Consider the following 16,495-nt stretch of genomic DNA (forward strand, 5'->3'; position numbering starts at 1 on the left):
ATGGTAAAATTTAAAATAACTACTTATATTCTTAGACTGTGATCTCTTTGATAAATTTGCTGAAGGTACGTTGGGGGAACTTATGTCATTTTTATTCCCAAGCATTTTAGAAGAACCACTAGATCTAACAACACATACATTTTGCTCTTTTTGTTTAGGAAGTATTTTATAAATGTCATCCAGTACACTTTCTAAATTCAAGAGCACTTGGTGTTAAAGACAAATATGTTGCTGTCCAAAAGTAAGTTGCTTATTTTGCTGCCCTAAACTAGATATTCTCTTTAAAATTTTTTTTCATGAGATTTTATTTATGTGTATGTATATGTACCTGTGCACGTATGTGTCTGTGGTGGGCCACATCTGCAAAGTGATTTCTTTGATATCTAAAGTAGGTTGGGCCAAAGAAGACTTTTGGAGACTTGTACTAGGGGAGGTTGCTTCAGAGGTTTTATTTTTGTCAGAAAGAAATTTAGTGGTTTCTGAAATAGGCTACTTGATAATGCTGGTGTGTGTGAATATATAAGTATATATAGAATCTCAATGACCATCACAGCATCACAGAATAGATGAGATTGGAAAAGACTTCTCAAGATCATGTAGTCCAACCCCACTGCCTTGAGCGAGGTCAGCTGAAGAAGGTTATCCATGGTCATGTGCTATTGGGTTCTGATTTTGGATGGAGGCTGAGCAACCTCTCAGTGCAATGTTAATTTTCTACTGTTGGGCAGATGAAGTGTAAATATTCACAGATAGGTAAGAATTTTCTTATAGTTATTAGAGTGGTTACCAACCTTTTTTAATTACTTGCTCAACAGTCATCAATGTTTTCATCCAACCACATGGACCTCATTACATTTGATCATGGTCTTTGTACATGTTAAGTAGAGGCCTAAAGCTCTGTATGTTAAGGAGTGTTTCACCTGCATAGAGCTTGATGATGGATATAGTGTTTAAGGGTGAAGGGAAAGGCAAATAAGGAGGATATCCTGTTGGTTATCTGTTATAGACTGCCCAATCAGGATGAAGAGGCAGACAAGGCATTCTACAAGAGGCTGACAGAGGTCTGGCAATTGCCAACCCTTTTTCTGGTGGGGGACTTCAACCTGCCAGACATCTGCTGGAAATACATTGTAGCAGAGGGGAGATAGTTAGGAGGTTCCTCAAGTGTATGGAAGATAACTTCCTGTCACAGCTGGTAAGCAAGCCTACCAGAGGAGTTGCCACATTGGATCTCCTTTTCACAAACAGGGAAACACTGGTGGGGGATGTAGTAGTTGGCAGCGGTGTCAGGCTTAGCAACCACAAAATCATGAAGTTCTCAATCCTAGGTAGATTAAGGGGGGGGGGGTAGTGAAACCTCCACCATAGACTTCCAAAAGGCAGATTTCACTATGTTCAGGACACTGGTTGAGAGAGTGCCCTGGACAAAGATGTCAAGGAAGGATGGACATTGTAAAGGAAGGAAGTCTAAAAAGTACAGGAGTAGACTGTCCCCATGCACCATAAGACAAAATGACAGGGAAGATGACCGACATGGTTGAACAGAGACCTGCTACTGGTATTTAGGGAAAAAATTAGTTTACCTTCTTCGGAAGAGGGGGCAGGCATCTTGGGATGAGTACAGGGATCTAGTTAGGTCATGTAGAAAAAAAATTAGGAAGGCAAAAGCCTCAATCTCGCTACTGTCATACAGGAAAACAAAAAAAATTTTTAGAAATACATCAGTAACAAAAAGAGAGCCAGGGAGAATCTCCATCCCTTACTGGATGCAGGGGGAAACATTGCAACCAAAGAAAAGGCTGAAATACTGAATACATGCTTTGCTTCCGTGTTCATTAGTCAGACCATCCACTCACAGGGTATTCTGCGCCCTGACCTGGAAAATGAGGGCAGCACAACCACTCCATAATCCAGGAGGAAGTGGTTAACAACCTGTTACGGCACTTGGACACCCACAAGTCTATGGGGCCAGATGGGACCCACCTGAGAGTACTGAGGAGGCTGGCAGAGGAGCTCACCAAGCCTCTCTCCATCATCTATCAACAGTATTGGTTAAGTCCCAGGAGACTGGAGGCATGCCAGTGTGATGCCCATCTACAAGAAGAGTGGGAAGGAGGATCCAGCGACCTACAGGCCTGTCAACCTGACCGCAGTGCCCAGAAAAGTCATGAACCAGTTCATATTGAATGCACTCTCATGGCAAGTGCAGGACAGCCAGGGGATCAGGCCCAGCCAACATGGGTTCAGGAAAGGCAGGTCCTGCTTGACCAACCTGTTCTTGTTCCATGCCCCGGTGACCTGCCCAGTGGATGAGGGGAAGGCTGTGGATGCTTTCTACCTGGACTTTAGTAAGGCCTTTGGCACCATCTCTCACAGCATTCTCCTGGAGAAGCCATCGGCTCATGGCATAGACGCGTAAACTCTTTGTTGAGTTAAAAACTGACTGCATGGCAGGGCCCAGAGAGTTGTAGTCAATGGAGTTAATTCCAGTTAGCAACTGGCCACCAGTGGTGGTCACCAGGGCTCGGTTTTGAGGTCAGTCCTGTTCAATATCTTCATCAATGATCTGGATGAGGGGATTGAGGGCTTCCTCAGTAAGTTTGCAGATGACACCAAGTTGGGTGGGAGTGTTGATCTGCTCGAGGGCAGGAGGGGTCTGCAAAGGGACCTGGATAGGCTGAACCAGTAGGCCAAGATCAATAAAATGAGGTTTATTTAACAGGGCCAAGTGCCAGGTCCCACACTTTGGTCACAGCAACCCCATGCAAGGCTACAGGCTTGGGGAGGAGTGGCTGTAAAGCTGCCAGGGAGAAAAGGATCTAGGTGTGCTGGTCAACAGCCAGCTGTATATGAGTCAGCAGTGTGCCCAGGTAGCCAAGAAGGCCAACAGCATCCTGGCTTGTATCAGGAATAATGTGGTCAGCAGGAGAAGGGAAGTGATTGTGCCACTGTAATCAGCACTGGTGAGGCCACACCTTGAGTACTGTGTCCAGTTCTGGGTCCCTCACTACAAGAAGGACATCGAGCTGCTGGAGTGAGTTCAGAGAAGGGTGCCCAAGCTGGTGAAGGATCTGGAGAACAAGACCTATGAGGAGAGGCTCAGGGAGCTGGGAATGTTTAGTTTAGAGAAGAGGAGGCTGAGATGAGACCTTATTGCTCTCTACAGTTACCTGAAAGGAGGTTGTAGGGAGGTGCATGCTGGTCTCTTCTCTCAAGTGAACAAAGGTAGGACTAAGTTGCACCAGAGGAGGTTTAGACTAGATATGAGGAAAAAATTATTTACCGAGAGAATATTTAGGCATTGCAATGGGCTGCCCAGGAAGTGGTGAAATCACCATCCCTGGAAGTATTTAAAAACATCTAGGCAAGGCACTTCAGGACATGCTCTGTTGAGTGATACAGATATTGATACATATAGATTTTATCCAGGGGGCAGAAGGGAAGTGATCTTAGAGGTCTTTTCCAACTATGACAATTCTGTGATTCTGTGACACATATTCAGTGTATTCAGCTCACTTTATCTAGTGCTTGTTAATTGGACTACCTATGGTAGACCTTTCTAATAGGGAATGAACACCTAGAGCAGCTCAGCTTTTACAGATTCTTAATGCAGAGGCTAAATAAGCTGATTTATAGGGACTTGGGGTTCAGTCATGGGAAACAAACTGTGGTGCCACAAGGAATCAGGGGCAATTTCTTATTTGGCTGCATTTTTTTAATTTCTGCCTGTTACTTTGTGTCAGACTGCATGGTTTGCTTTATTCAGCAGCAAGTGGTAGACATGTCTTTAGATACAGAAATGTATACTGCATATGCCTGTCCTATGTGATTATCATGTAATTATAAGGAAGAAAACATAACATCATTCAGCGTATACTTTGAAGATGTTATAAAATCAAGATGGCAAGTGCTGCAAAATTATTTTAAGCGGTTGGAAGTTGGCATTTTCACAATCAAGACTTTCTATGAAAATCTGAAGTCAGCAAGAATTATTTTTCCTATTTTTCAATTCTCTCCATAGAGCTGTTTCTACTGAGCCAGTTTCAGTTAAAGCCTGTAATCTATTTCTGTCAAAGTGCACACAAGACCAGTACCTTCTACAACTACTAAGCAATGCAGACAGTGTCAGCACCTGGATTGCTGCTGAAATTGTAACATGTCACACATCTAAGGTTTGTAATTGGTTTATCAGATTATTAATTACGAATTTGTTTTGCTTCTTTCTTTTGCTGTTGTAGTAAAATAGCAAAGCTACAAGAAATATTCTGAAATACACCTGTGAGTGGGTAGTTAACAATTTGGTCTGTGGTCACAAAGAGGGTGTTGTATGTCTTGGATGTTTTGCAGCTGCAGGTGTCAAAACCTAATAGAAAGTAAGAAAGAGAGGGAGAGAGATGTTAAACTTTAAAAAGGACACCCCTTGGTGACAGAAAAGAGAAAACTTTATGTTGGAGTAAAGTGTTACTACAGTCATCAGTTCTGTTAGAATATTCAAATAGTAAAGCATCTCTCTTCCTTCTCTTTTGATTTATTATGTAGATTTACTAAATATATTTAGCATATCTTAAATTATTTTGTGTGTGTATATATTTATACATATATATATATAATATCCTAATATTTTTTTTCAGCTGCAGGTGAACTTGTTATCAAAATTTCTTCTTATAGCAAAATGCTGCTATGAACAAAGAAATTTTGCTACTGCAATGCAAATCTTAGCAGGCTTGGAAAATCTTATTGTACGACAGTTACCAGTAAGTTTGGGTCTCTGTTCTGTAACTATGTTGTTGAACATAATCTTGTTCCAAAATGAACATACATGTGAAAAATAAAAATATATTTTGTTTTATTGTAAGGCCTGGAAAATTTTACCTGCAAAAGTAGCTGAAATAATGGAGGAGCTCAAGGCTGTTGAGGTATAGTATGAAGTCTTTAATGTAGAAATACTTCTTTGGGGTTGGATAGGAAGCAAGATCTGCTTAAATACAAAATAAAGTCATGGTTATTACTTTTTATTATTAAGATTTTAATTTTATTTACATCTGTTGATTCTTAATCTGAAATAGTACATTAATTTTCTCTCTCAGTATTTCTCAAATATGTATCCTGTGTGACTAAAAACTTAAGAGCAGGCTAGAAAATAAGATACACTTTTTCTGGTGAATTCTGTAGGGGCTTTGTGGCTGTAATCTTTGAAAAATCTTAAATGTTTGCTGTCACAGGCATTGTCTTGCTGTTCTATCGTTTTTTAATCATAAAGCTCTAAAATGTCATATTGGCTGTGATTTAGAACAATTAAAAATTTGTATTAATTATCTTTTGATTCAAGTTACTTTCTTTGTTTCTCTACTTTGGAATGTTTGCCACCAGATTAATACATAGCGTTGTCTTCAATTTCAATGCCAAAAGTTAAAATTGATGACAAATAAACACATAGTGCTAAACACAAAGTGGAAAACCTCTTAGAAAACCTGCCCTGATACTTCACGTAAGATGTATCTGTGTACATTTTTAAACTAGGTGTTTTTAAAAAGTGACAGCTTGTGCTTGATGGAAGGAGAAAGATTCAAAACACTTCCAACAATCCCATCAGCCTATGTTTTAGCTATGCACGTCCAACAACTTGAAACTGGAGGATTCACAATGACAAATGGAGCTCACAAGTGGACTAAACTTAGGTAATTTTAACTATTTTATGTATTGTATGTAAGTCACCAGGCTTTTTGAAATAGAATATTGCCTGAGGGGGTAATGACAGCTGAGGCAGCATTGCACAGTTAGCAGTTTAAATAGTTTCATTTTGACATCTATCTAAAGAAATACATATTCTAGAAGAGAATGATTGATGCCTTTGACTTTGCTTTAAAGTCTAGGGGTTTGGGTGGGCTTTTTTTGGTTTTGTTCTGTTTTGTTTTTTTTTTATCATCAGCAAAACAAACTTATCTTTTTCACCATATTCTTTTTCAAGAAATATTGCAAAGGTTGTAAGCCAAGTTCATGCATTTCAAGAGAATCCTTATACATATACACCAGACTTCAAGCTGCAGGCTTACCTCAGACAAAGAATAACTCGTTTTAAAGATGCAGACATTTCTGCCTTGGCAGCTGACAACCGTGCCAACTTCCATCAGATACCAGCAGAAAAACATGCTCGAAAAATTCAGGATGCACTGCGCAGAATGAAGGCAACATTTCAGTAGTTACTTATGTTTAATCTGTTCTATTCAAAGTGTAGATTGTATGGCTGCATTAAGTTGACTTCATCTCCCAGAACAATTCCCAAGGAAATACTTCAGTGACTTAAATGCTGTCTCAAGTTGAAATGATTGTATCTCCTAGCATGAAACTGTAAAATGACGATTAATAAGATTTGATTCTCTGCCAACTGGGTGACAGATCAAAAGAATAAAACTAAAGAGATAGTAAACTTCAAAAGGATAATTAATTTTGTCCCTGTTCTTTAGCATAGAAAAATAATTAGCCCACAGACAGCTATCTAAAGAAAACCTATGAAAATAAGGTAAAATCACAGCTTCTGTTCAAAGCTGGCCCAGGAGGGTTCAAAGTATAGTTCATTAAATGTTGAATATATTTTTATATAAACATAGTACACTTGTATGCTTTCACAGTGTGCATAGAGTTCAGGGACATAGATCCTATGTATCCTTTGACTGTTGATGTTTCTTGCTTTTATGTTGTGTGTTATGAAAACCATAAGTGACTTCAATAATTGGCCATCTTTTCCTTCAAGCATACTTAAGGAGAGGACTGTGATGCAACTTTTTGTTTGTTTTGATTTTAATGTCATTGAACTAACCTCTTTCCAATGAAAGTAAGATTTGAATCTTAATATTGCAACTTTGTTGCTCTGCTTCTGCCCTTAAAGCCTTGCAAAAACAGTAAAAAATTGTTACAAATGACCGAGACTCAATATTCTGTTAATGGTTTAATTAATTAATAAAATTGAAATTGCAATTAGCAAAACAGCACTGGGTGCATGGGGAGTCTCCGCTCCACTCACACGCACAAATCTAAAACTCTAGGATTACCTTTTATTGATTACAATTCTATGAATATTCATATATGACACAATAAATTGCTTTTTTTCTGTATTTGGCAGAAAAATCACTTTACCAATTTGTATGTGTGTGTGTGTATGTGTGCACATTTATTAAATCTTTTGCTCTTGGAGTTGCTTCTGTAGATTGCAGTTCCCCATCAGCTTCAAATAACTGTGTGAAATTTGGATCTGCATCTTGTAAAACTGCTGCTACCTATTCATAGAGCTTATACTTAAAAGACTTAAATGGCAACGAAATGTGATGCTATTGCTAGAAAATTTATTGAGCTACCCAAAATTATGCAAGGTCAAAATAGTAAGGCTACAAATTAGTTACAAACGCAAGTATTTCTACCAGAGGGAAAAACAATAGTATTGGAAGAGAAGTGGGGGAGGGCAGGAAACAGCTAAAATTATCTCTATACTGAAAGTGATTTGCTGGAACTGCATACATGTTTTGGGATATATGGAGAGCAGATGTGGACTGCCTTTGCATGCTCTAGGGATGGAGAAAGAAAATTACATAAGAAATGGGAATGTGCACATCTCTAGTATTTTGCAAATTGTACTGTTTGACAGAAAGGCATGTGTAATGTTTTCAGTGGAAAGCTTCTACTGTTCTTGTGTCAATAATTGCAATTTATGCATTGCAGGCCACCTGCTTCTCATCTTTTTCAAACGCTGGGTATATATGTACTTTCCACTAAATACCTCAGATTATTTTTCATACTAAAATATTGATAGGAGAGTTATGCTTGTGAACTTATTGGTTTAAACACTGGAGAACCCAGTCCTCAACAGGGCTTTCTTGCATTTTTTCTACTTTTACTACAATTTATTTTGTTATTTACCATATGTAGGTTTAGCATGTATTGTGACTTACCCTTTAAGAAGTAAGATATGTTGTTGTTTCTCTAAAAATTGCTAAAAATGAAAACATTTAACCTTTATCTCCTATCCTTCTATCATAGAGTGATTTAAGAATGTTAATAATCTTCTGTGCAGACATACATTATACATATTTTATCCAGATGCATTTATTTTAAAGAATTTATTTTATTAGTAGTTGTTTTTTCTCAACTAAAATTATTTTTCACTTAAAGCCACATCTTGCCTTTCAAAGACAGTAAAATATAAAGTAGCATAAACTTATCTAATGTAAAGAACTCCACAAAACTTGCTAATCACATGATCTTAATAAATGCATTTTATATAGTTGTCAGATACTGTTGAAGTTGTGTTTGTGGGTTTACTTAGCATTTAAGTTGTGCACCCATGGTATTACTTCATATATTTCTTACAGGTTTTATCAGTAACTGCTAAATCTAGAAAATACTGTGTTTCTTATGTAACAATAACTTTACAAGAATTTTAAAATAATCTCAAGTCTTGTGTATAGTGCTTCAGTGTATCAGACCTTATATTGTGATAAATGCATAGTATTGAGTTTTGGTACTACTTTGGGGTGTTTTCATCAAACAGATACTTAAGATTTTGTTCTTAGACACAACTCCAAAACAGCAATGACAAAGAATTTAAATAGTTATTGAATGAAGAAAAAAAAATTTTTAAATCACTCTTTCACAAAGAAAGCTTTGTCCATGCACACTGATGTATGCACATCTTTTGTGACACAGATTTCAGAATGAAGTTGTCTAGCATATAACTGTACCACTTATTTATGACAAACAAGAAATTTTCTCTCTTCGTGGGGAATGCCCTTTTAATAGAAAACACAGAACAATATATATGAGAGAAGCAAATTCAGTTGTATCTAGTTGGCAAAAAAATTATTGGCATAAAAAACTGAATTCCATGAATGAGGGAATATGCAGTCCGTCCCCATGTTTTCATTCCAATTCCAAATTAGAATGTTTGTTTAAAAAAATGGGTTTTTTTTTCTGTAAGCCAGAATTGCCACCAGCTGTCCTACTTCTTTTTTTTTTTTTTTTTTTTTTTTTTTTGACACTTCCTTCATCTTGCTTTTGTGTTGTTTGTCTTTTCAAACAGTGACCCATGGAGTTTCTGAAATGAAGTCTGCTCCTTGGGAACCTTTCCAGTTGCTCTTTGCATTGATGCTCTCTGTGTCCCTTTGCAGGGACCTTTGGCTGTCCTCAGGATCCCTAGGGTTTTCAGATCTCCTGCTAGAGAGGAGGGACCTGTGTCCTAGTTAGACTACCTGCATTTGAAAGTAGGTTTCCAGCTTCAGCACTTCCAGAGGCCTGCCAGGAAACAGGGAAGAACTCAGTTGGATCTGGTGAACTATTCCATAGAAGCTCAAACTAGGAAGCCAGAAAATATTAATGAATCAACACTGATTTGTGATTCTGACAAATTTTGTTCTTTGGAAATTTTTCAACCACTCTGAACTGCTTTTTTGGCTTTTTATATTCCTCCTTTATGTATTGAATCAGTTTCATAAGTATTTCTGAGACTCACAGCTTCTGTGAGTACTTGATGCTTTTTGCAAAGGATTAAAATTTTATTATATGTTTCTAATTAACAAAAGAAAAAACTACAATTTGAATGGAGGGAAGCCAACAATGATTTTTCAGTGTTATGGTAGAATGCAAGGTTGTGTCCAGTAAGGCTCTGAAACAGGTCTTTCTGCATTTGCTTCATGCTTTCATTAAGATGCTCTGGTTTTTGAAGATGACACGAATCTGTGGGACTCTACAGGCATGCAGAAGAAGATGATAGAAGTTATCATGACAACTTTGAAGAATGACACAATAAAATAAGGTATGTTGCACAAATATATGCAAAGTCTTTGTTTGTTTGTATTTTGTTTTGTTTTGTTTCTAAGAGAGGATAAAGAATAAAGCCACTTATACTGGGCAGGGTGTGTCCTGATAAGCCCTCAAGGGTATCTCCTAATTCTCTGTTTCTTGATACAAGGAAGTGAAAGGGCAAAGAACTAGAAGATAAAAGGCAAAAAAAAGAACAGATAACTCCTGAGATTACCATATAGGTCCACAGCCGTTAAAAAAGCAACGTTTCTCTTTGAAGGTAAGCTGCAGAACAGAGATAGTGTGCTTCTGTTAAAAGACCATTGTTTGGCATATAAAATCCCCCGAATTAATTGACCAAAAGACTGAAACCTACAGAAAGGTGGGGGGAACTGCAATTGGTCACCAAACACACAAGATGAGATAGCTGACAAATTACACTGCATCTAAAATTGCAAGGATGTTGTATTTTGCAATGTCACACATAGTCCCTCACTTCTTGTTTGTCCAGAGGAACAAGGAAGGAAGGAAGGAAGGAAGGAAGGAGAGAAAGGAAGAATAAAACAGTATTAATATGTGTATAGTTGTTTCAGAAACTAAAGCCAGGCCTCCATGGTCTTTTTCTGTAAAATTTTAAATTAATAGGTCTAGGTGCCATAGTATGGGGTCTGTAACTGACCATCAGACAAGATGAGACCTTATTTGTACAAGCAAGCTGGTTTTTAAAATTTTACTGTGATTAATAGAGAATCAAGTTGAAAATGTGAAGATGAAAAGCAATCGAGATGAAAGTTACCATGAAACAACAGAGTTCTTGATTCAAAGGCAAGAAATGGATGAGAGAAGCAGAATAACAAGTGGGCTTCAAAAAAGCAAACTTGAATAAACTCCAGGAACTGGTACATAAGGTACCAGGGGAAGAAATTCTAAAGCAAAGACTTTCTAAAAAGAGGTTTCTAAAACAGGCCATATTTTAACAAGAGTCTAGCCTCACACAAAGGAGAAAAAACCTGATAATGTAGCTGCAGTAAGGGCTCATCAACGACCTGAAAAAAGTAAAAAAGAGAAAACTGAAAATGTAGGAACAAAAAGGCTGCATTGGCAAGAACCAAATACGAATACAAAAGGATTCTATTATTCTATCACTGCCTCAGCTTCTGCAACGTTTTCTCTTGTGCAGCAGTTTCCTGGATCCGAGGTCTTAATATAACCAGGAGATGGCACAAGAGAGCTTTAATGTCAGAGAGCTCTTAGAGGTACACCCTGGACACGCTACGAGCAAAGATCTCGTGAGGAACAATCGGCCTTCAGGTGTCTGAAATCCGCCTGTTAGACACAGGGAAACACGAAACGGCAGAGATTTTTTACATTTCATTTATAAAACGAGAATGTCTTTACATTTGAGAGAGCTGGCAGGAGACCTCGCCAAACCTCTCTCTATCATCCGTCCTGGCTATAGTCCTGGCGATTGGAAGTTGACGAATGTCACGCCGATCCACAAAAAGGGCCAGAAGGAGAACCCGGAGAACTACAGGCCCGTCAGCCTGACCTCAGTGCCTGGCAGGGTTATGGAACAGATCACACAGCAATCGCACAGCACCTGCAGGATGGGCAAGGGATTAGACCCAGCCAGCACAGGTTTAGGAAGGCAGGTCCTGTCTGACCAACCTGATCTCCTTTTATGATCAGGTGACCCACCTGGTGGATGAGGGGAAGGCTGTGGATGTGGTCTACCTGGACTTGAGCAAAGCCTTTGACACCATCTCCCACAGCATTCTCCTGAAAAAGCTGTCAGCCCACAGCTTGGACAGGGGCATCTGTGCTGGGTTAGGAACTGGCTGGAGGGCTGGGCCCAGAGAGTGGTACTGAACGGTGCTGCATCCAGTTGGCGGCCGGTCACTAGTGGTGTCTCCCAGGGATCAGTGTTGGGCCCAGTTCTGTTCAATATCTTTATTGATGATTTAGATGAGGGGATTGAGTCCACATCAGCAAATTTGCAGATGACACTAAGCTGGGGGGAAGTGTCGATCAGCTGGAAGGCAGGAGGGCTCTGCAGAGGGACCTGGACAGACTGGAGAGATGGGCTGATTCCAACGGGATGAGGTTCAACAAGGCCAAGTGCCGGGTCCTGCACTTTGGCCACAACAACCCCATGGGGAGCTCCAGGCTGGGCACAAAGTGGTTGGAGAGCAGCCAGATAGAGAGGGACCTTGGAGTTTGGATTGGCAGGAAGCTGAACATGAGCCAACAGTGTGCCCAGGTAGCCAAGAAGGCCAATGGCATCCTGGCCTGTATCAGGAACAGCGTGGCCAGCAGGTCCAAGGAAGCGATTCTGCCCCTGTACTCAGCACTGGTGAGGCCAAACCTCGAGTACTGTCTCCAGTTCCGGGCCCCTCAGTTTAGGAAGGAGATCGAGGTCCTGGAGCGGGTCCAAAGGAGGGCAACTGGGCTGGTGAAGGGACTCGAGCACAGATCCTATGAGGAGAGGCTGAGGGAGCTGGGGCTGTTCAGCCTGGAGAAGAGGAGGCTCAGAGGAGACCTCATCACTCTCTACAACTCCCTGAAAGGAGGTTGGAGCCAGGGGGAGGTTGGTCTCTTTTCCCAGGCAACTCTCAGCAAGACAGGAGGGCACGGTCTCAAGCTGTGCCAGGGGAAGTTTAGGTTGGACATTAGAAAGAATTTCTTTACTGAGAGGGTGATCAGGCATTGGAATGGGCTGCCCTGGGAAGTAGTGGATTCTCCATCCCTGGAGATATTTAAAAAGAGACTGGACGTGGCACTCAGTGCCATGGTCTGGGAACTGCAGCGGTAGTGGATCAAGGGTTGGACTTGATGATCTCTGAGGTCCCTTCCAACCCAGCCAATTCTATGATTCTATAATTCTATGATTCTTTTTAATCTTTCACAGAACTGCATGCACATGCAACTCATAGTTTTAAACATTAATTATCTTCTATCAATGAGTAATGCACTCATTTGTGTAAAAAGTGTCAAAGGATGAACACTGCATTGTCTGGAGAAAATTTAGAAGCTGAAGTTGGAGTAAATGTTACAAGGGCAGTGCTAAGCATCTAACCTAACTACATTCCTGTCCTCACCCTCTGTAGCCCTGTTTTTCCCTTATCAGTAAATCGAAGGGAGATGTCAGGTTGTGTCTGTGCTGCCTGTTTCAGGGTGCAGTGAAGGTAGACAGACAGCATCATTTGTGCTATGTTGCTACAGTTCTGTGTCCTCTCAAAGTTACTTTCTTCCTCAGCTGATCATCATATTTTCAGGACACTTAATGGAAGTGACTGGAAGGAAAAACAAACAAACAAACAAAAAACAACAACAAAAAAAGAAAGATACAGTGTATCGTGAAGAATACAGAGGAGGGGAAGAAATAAAAAAATAGCTGGAAACATGGCATGTAAAAGAGCCTTGAAGTCAGAGCAGGGAGGTGGAAAGTAACATTCACTTCCATTGGATTTGTATAGAATGTGTCTGAAGCATTACAAAGATCTAATTTATATCAGGTATAAAGTAAAGGACAGAAGAGTGAGTAGAATATTTCCACTGCTGGGACCAATGCGTTTCAAAGCAGCATTGCATGGCATAAACCAGGATCTGCACAGAAGGTGTGCACAGGGATGACCCAGGGCTGCCAGCTGCAATAGCTCATTCTCCTGCTGACTCACGAGGCACAAATGCTAACTCCAAAATAAAGGGGCAAAATAATCACTCAGAGTAAAAATGAAAGTGTAAAGTTACTTTCAAGGATGATAAATGCTTAAATTATGGTACCTGAGAATTTGGTCCTTGAGAACAGCATTTTGCCTGACTGCAAAGGCTTGACAGGATTCTCCAGGCAGGCAATGGCACTGGCAATTCCCAGTTCTGACTGGAGAGGCTGCTGCCAGCGTTAAATACATCTGACTCCAGGGACTTGTCATTTAGTAACTCGGTTAACAGAGCAGATTCCTGTGTGTCTCCTTTCCAGCTCCTGCTTGCTTGGTTTACTCTGTGGAATCTGTTGACACCAGAATTGGCAAATGCTCAGAAGTCCTGGTATTGTAAAGTATTTAATCATGATTGTGATGGGGGTAGTCTTCATGTTTGCCTAATAATAACAGTTCTTTCCTAACCAGTGCTTGAAATATTCAAGGTAGAGTGGGGAAACAGGGGGCATGGGGGCACATTACAAAGTAAATTAAATTTTAAACTAATTTCGTATAGTTTGGTCAAGTAAACTCTCTAAACTTTCAATTTTTAATCAGATATCAGACACTTTCATGTATTTTTACACCAGTTCCTTTAGTTTCCTTTAGGAAGCTTGTTCAGTGTGCTCAGGCTGTTGCTGTGCAGGCTGCGATTTCAGTCCCTGCCTACTCAATCCTGAAACAAAGGGCTTCAAAAAGGCTCTGATCATGCCTGGCTGTAGTTCTAGATCACCTATCGGCTGCCTTTAATATAAAGATAACAATAGTGCTTGTATGTTTGTTGGTTAGAGGCAATTAAACTCTTTTAATAGTACCATCACTGGCAGAGGAGGACTCAAACTATGCCATGACAATGAACAAGCAAGGAGATACAAAGCTCAGAAGGGCCTCACAAATCAAACTTAAACATGGTTCAATGAAGCAATTTTCTAGTAAGCAGAAAGTAGTAAGATTTTGTGGTAGATGGCAACCATTTTTTTGAGCATATAGGAAGTTGAAATGTTGGTTTTAGGAAAAAAAAATTATAAAGAGAGTTTAAATTAAATTTTTACTTCATTAATATAAAGATATATATATATATATATATATGTATATATGTATATATATATATATATATATTTAATACATTGAAAGTTTTGAGCATAAACCAGGTAGGAAGGGTTCACTCTTGAAGCCTCTGCCTCACTGACAGTCTTAGAAGCATGGTTACATTGATTGTCATTGCAAAGAAAGGGAATGCTGAGAAATCCAGAGTGGCAGAATAATAGAGCAAGTCATAGGGTACATGGACAATAGAACACTGAGATTGTGAGCAGGTGGTGGAGGTGAGTGTAAAGCAGAAAGCAGGAGCAAGGACAGACAAATCAAACATGCAGTCATGGTTTCTGGAGGCAGACTGATGCTGAGCAGGGGAGTAATAGGAGTTATCTATGGTGCAAGTAGTCTCTGCTCTTGCACGGGAAAAAGGGGGAGGAGGCGGGGGGACAGAATCCGTGGTTACCATGCACTGAAAAACTGCCTATAAAGCACCAAATTTGTCAATATATTCCAGAAGCATTGCTGCAGCAGCCAAGAGGTCATGGTGCTCACACAAGAAAGCAGGTACAGATGGTAACACTTCTGAAAAAACATACATAAGGTAATACCAGGTAAATAAGGAATGACTTGAAGGGTAAGATAGCAGAAAAAGCTGTCTGACCTGTGTTAAAAACAGTGACTCGATGTATCAACAATAAAACTATTTATTGAGAGAAATGTAAGTAAAGCAGTGCACTGCAGCGCGCTGGGCGGCCGGCAAGTGGCAGCTTTACCCAGGGCTCGCGACTTCAATAATGTAAAACCGGTTCTTTTATACTTTTCGTAAACCCCTTCCCCTTAGTCTCTTATCAGTTTATCATTGGTTTTTGTTTCGCGGACTCTCCCAGCATTGGTTCTTGTTTCGCGGGCTCCGTTCTGTTGCTGAGGGAAATGGTTACATGTCATTCTTGTTTCACGGGCTTTTGCGGTCAGCCCCCTCTTCTTATTTTTCTGACTTTTCTTCCTTATAAGTACTGTGATATATGATGTTAATGAATTTGTATTCCTAACCAGTAAATTCAGAATTAAACTAAGAAGAAAGTGAATATGGGGCTAGACAAAGCAATTGAGACCTATAATTTTCCACAAAAACAGTGTAAGCAACACAACGAGACAAACTTCTGTCTCGGCGATAATTGAAGCGTGGGCCTTGTTCTCAAAACAAGGCACTGCCAAGGCTAACGAGGCACCAAAAGAATGTGAACATCTGCACAGAGACAACATAAACATGCCACAACCAGCAGATAAGGGAAAAATTATGGCCAGGGTCTAATTTTGCTCTGTAACAAGATAATGAAGTCAGCGGAAAAAAGAAAGGTAAAGGGTTCAAGTTTGAGGAAGACTTCTTACTTCATCCAAAGACCCCCTGATGACCCTCCCTCCCTCCCCCCCCATATCTCCCCAAGAGAGGACTCTGCCTAGACTCCACCCAGACTCCGCCTATCATGAATATTGTAATAACAGGATGTAATCCCTATGAATATGTATGTAAACCCACCCCTTTTTAATATTCATAGAATTGTAATCAATATAAGGTAATTCTAGAGTTTTAGAAGTGTGTGTGTGAGCGGAGCAGAGACTCCCCATGTACCCAGCGCTGTTTTGCTCATTGCAATTTCAATTTATTAATTAAATTAAACCATTAACAGAATATTGAGTCTGGGTCATTTTTAACAGTATGCTTAAACATATACACTTTAAAATAACAGGATATAACATGCTATTTTAGCAAACAGCCTAAGCAAACATTATTAAATTGAAAGATACACTCGACAAAACAATAAATTACAATTTTAAACCTTTTTTTTTTTTTTACAACCTGCACAACACAAAAGATCTGGGAGGGAAGATATGATGTGAATTCTATAATCTCAGCAAAATGTTAACTCTAAGGCAATAATTGTTTTTTCCCTGATTCTTCAGTCTGGAAC

The 16,495-nt window shown here is 39.7% G+C and overlaps 1 protein-coding gene across 2 annotated transcripts in view; it reads left to right on the forward strand.

The window, feature by feature from the left end:
- Positions 1-8,633, forward strand: part of KNDC1 (kinase non-catalytic C-lobe domain containing 1) — a 62,121-nt gene extending 53,488 nt beyond the window's left edge. Inside the window, exons 25-30 of one of the 2 annotated variants that reach the window (XM_071748613.1) lie at positions 159-241; positions 4,022-4,172; positions 4,632-4,754; positions 4,857-4,916; positions 5,521-5,678; positions 5,969-8,633. In XM_071748613.1, coding sequence (XP_071604714.1) covers positions 159-241; positions 4,022-4,172; positions 4,632-4,754; positions 4,857-4,916; positions 5,521-5,678; positions 5,969-6,200 — 807 coding nt within the window. In that variant the 3' untranslated portion in view covers positions 6,201-8,633. Of the gene's footprint in view, positions 1-158; positions 4,173-4,631; positions 4,755-4,856; positions 4,917-5,520; positions 5,679-5,968 lie in introns of those variants that run through there. The other variant, XM_071748611.1, reaches the window with a different exon arrangement.
- Positions 8,634-16,495: the final 7,862 nt, after the last annotated feature.

This window comes from Heliangelus exortis, chromosome 7, assembly GCF_036169615.1.
Source record: "Heliangelus exortis chromosome 7, bHelExo1.hap1, whole genome shotgun sequence".
Lineage (NCBI taxonomy): Eukaryota > Metazoa > Chordata > Aves > Apodiformes > Trochilidae > Heliangelus > Heliangelus exortis.